Source organism: Oryx dammah, unplaced genomic scaffold, assembly GCF_014754425.2.
Source record: "Oryx dammah isolate SB20612 unplaced genomic scaffold, SCBI_Odam_1.1 HiC_scaffold_21, whole genome shotgun sequence".
NCBI classification, from domain to species: domain Eukaryota; kingdom Metazoa; phylum Chordata; class Mammalia; order Artiodactyla; family Bovidae; genus Oryx; species Oryx dammah.
Window position 1 is genome coordinate 77,038,715 of NW_024070205.1, and position 2,974 is coordinate 77,041,688.

At 59.7% G+C, this 2,974-nt stretch overlaps 1 protein-coding gene across 2 annotated transcripts in view; it reads left to right on the plus strand.

The window, feature by feature from the left end:
• Nucleotides 1–2,736, plus strand: part of GOLT1A (golgi transport 1A) — an 11,754-nt gene extending 9,018 nt beyond the window's left edge. The window contains exons 3-5 of one of the 2 annotated variants that reach the window (XM_040263053.1): nucleotides 230–408; nucleotides 1,614–1,677; nucleotides 2,303–2,736. In XM_040263053.1, the coding sequence (XP_040118987.1) occupies nucleotides 230–408; nucleotides 1,614–1,677; nucleotides 2,303–2,341 (282 nt within the window). In that variant the 3' untranslated portion in view covers nucleotides 2,342–2,736. The remainder of the gene's footprint in view (nucleotides 1–229; nucleotides 409–1,613; nucleotides 1,678–2,302) is intronic. The other variant, XM_040263054.1, reaches the window with a different exon arrangement.
• Nucleotides 2,737–2,974: the final 238 nt, after the last annotated feature.

Here is a 2,974-nt window from a genome sequence, read left to right on the forward strand (position 1 = left end):
GCCAGCGAGCTCGCTCTCACCCGCCGACCCCTCTGCCCCGCATCCGGGGCGGCTCCGCGCCTGGCCTCGGCCTCTGCGCTGCGGGGCGGGGGTGCGCAGCCAGCGAGCTCGCTCTCACCCGCCGACCCCTCTGCCCGCATCCGGGGCGGCTCTGCGCCTCACCACGGACTCGGGGGCGCGCAGCCAGCGTGCTCGCTCTCACCCGCCCGACCGCTCTCCCTCCCCACAGCTGCTGTTCCTGACTGGCCTCTCCCTCATCATCGGCCTGAGGAGGACGTTCTCCTTCTTCTTCCAGAGGCACAAACTCAAGGGCACCAGCTTCTTCCTGGGGGGCGTGGTCATCGTCCTGCTGCGCTGGCCTCTCCTGGGCATGTTCCTGGAAGCCTATGGCTTCTTTAGCCTCTTCAGGTGAGAACAGGTCCTGGGCCTCGCGATGGGCACCCCAGGGCCTCTGAGCAGCTGAGCTCAGGCTCCAGCGGGTGTGGGCAGCGTGACTGGCAGTGCGTACAGAAGCCGGACTTTATCCTGAAAGAGGCGGAGACTCGGAAGGGCTGGAAACGGGGGTGGGCACCAGGTGGACACTGCGAGCTGGAGGAACCGGCACACCCACCAGCAAACGTGGAGCGCCTGCTGTGTGCCCGTCACTGTGCCCGGCAGCAGGGAGGAGGCCCAGGACCTGCCCGCAAGCCTAGCAACCAGACAAGGAGCAGGGGCAGCGAACTCACATCTGCGAAGCCCCTCACAGGCACCAAGCAGGCTCACAGTTTTCCTCTCATTCTGTCATCTCCACAACCCACTGTAGGGCTGTCCTCTTGTAGATAAGAGAACCAAGGCCCAGGGAGGCTGCCGCTGCCTAAACTCTCACAAGGAGCATGCAGAGGATTTGAACTTGATCCAAGTGTGGATTAAAAGTGCGAGTGGGGCCTCTGCAGACTCAGCAGTTCTAGCTGTCTTGACAAAGACAGCTTGCAGCAACACTGAAGGGGAAGAAAATCACAGCTATCAGAGACATCAGAAATGCAAGTGGGCCTCAGGGAACTGAGGTCCAAGGAAAGGAAGTAGCTCAGCCAGAATTCAGACCTCTATTCCCTCCCGACACCAGCCTCTGTGCCCCCAAGCCCTGTGGAGGGTCACCATTCTTGCCAGGGGAGGGTATGGTAGGGGAGGGGTGTGGAGGAGAACAATCTGAGCACAGCCTCCAATGGTGATCCGGGCCCGGGGCAGAAACCTGTGGCTGCTGGTTCACAGCCAGTCTAGGGAGAGACGACGAACAAAAATAAACACTTCCCAGGCATTTCTTTGTGGAAATGTGGATGCTATTACTATCAACACCATTTTACAACTGGAAACAGATTCAGAGGTGTTAAGGAATTTGCCCAAGTTTGCACAGGGCCAGTGAGAGGTGGAGTCCAGATGGGACCCCAGGAATCTGACCCCAATGCCTTCATTCATAACTACTCCACCATACTGCCTCTTGAAAAGCAGGGGTGCAGAGCCATGCCTGCCCAGGGTCCAGGGGCCTGCTCTCCTGGGAGCCAAAGCTGGAGCCTGTAGCGGGACCTCAGCCTCCCCCCGGCTCATCCCTGATCCCCCCTCCACCCTTCTGCTCCTAGGGGCTTTTTCCCCGTTGCCTTTGGCTTCCTGGGCAGCGCCTCCAACATCCCCTTCCTAAGTGCGGTAAGTGAATCATGTGAATGGCTTGGTGGTGGTCCTTGGGGCGGGGGAAGCACACGGACTTGGTGAAGCTGCTTCCCAGGTGCAGAGGATCCTTTTCCGTCTCCCCTCGAAACCCCTCCCTGCTGGCCCATCTCAGCCCCTCTTCCCGACAAGAGCGGATGAGGGCTCTGTGGGCAGTTGTGCCAAAGGTGTGGATGTTGGGAATGGTGTTGGTCAACAGCTCCCTGTTAGAGCCAAAGAAACAGAGCCTTAGGGGGTCTCAGTGACCCGGCAGAAAGTGCCAGATTCCTGGAGAACTGGCTGAATCTGGGCCCCGGGGAGACAGGATGTGTGACATCCCGTGAGAACAGGAAAGGCAGTGGCGGCTCTGTCCTCTTCTTGGGGCAGGGGCTGGTCCCCGGCCCCGCCCCTCCCCGCTCTGAAGCACCTGCCAGAACATAAGCCCTCTAGAAGCCCAGGGAGGCCCTCAGCCACCCCTCGACGCGCCCGCCCCTGCCACGCCCCCAAGGCCCCCCTCCATGCCTGCACCTGGTGCTCCTGGCTCTCAAGGCCGGCTTCATAATAACCTGGATATGGAGTCTGCTCCCCACTCTTTGTCTGGAGTAATGATTCTTGCCTCCCACAGCTGTTCCAGAGGCTTCAAGGCACCAGTTCAATGGTCTGAACAGCAGAGATGCACTCCTTGAACTTGGATCACTGGGCGAGGGGGCTGGAAAGGAAATGGGAGACATCTCGCAGGCGCCCACCCCACACTGACTCATCCCCCTGACGCATCCGGACCTCTCCAGGTCCAGCAGGATGGACGGAGCCGAGGGACTGACCTCGATCCCCAAGTCAATGCAGGAAGCCGTCAGGACTGCTGGGAACAGAGACCCCGGGCCCACGAGAGGAAAAGCAGAGATTAAATCCCCAAGCTGTGAACGTGCTCGAGACTCAGTGTCTCTAGCCCACTAAGCCCACTCTCTGACTCAGGGTGGGCGCACAGACATCATTCCACGTGAGGAGGGGCAGGCCAGCCCTCACGGCCCATCATTAAACCCTGGTGTTTACCAGCCCTAATGAGGGAGATGTTTGCAAGCCCCTGTTCACGGCAGCTGTTAAACAAGGTATGAGTATTAATCCCCAGGATGGTGGGAAGTGCTTCCCAACTATTGATTAGGTGGATGTCTGCACAGCGCACTCACCAGGCAGCTTCTGTGCTGGGGTAGAGGGCTGTGCCCCTACCTTCTAAGAGCCCCAGTCTGTCCTGGGAAGCCCCTCAGCTAAGGGTAAAGCACACTCTTGCAGGCCCAGGAAA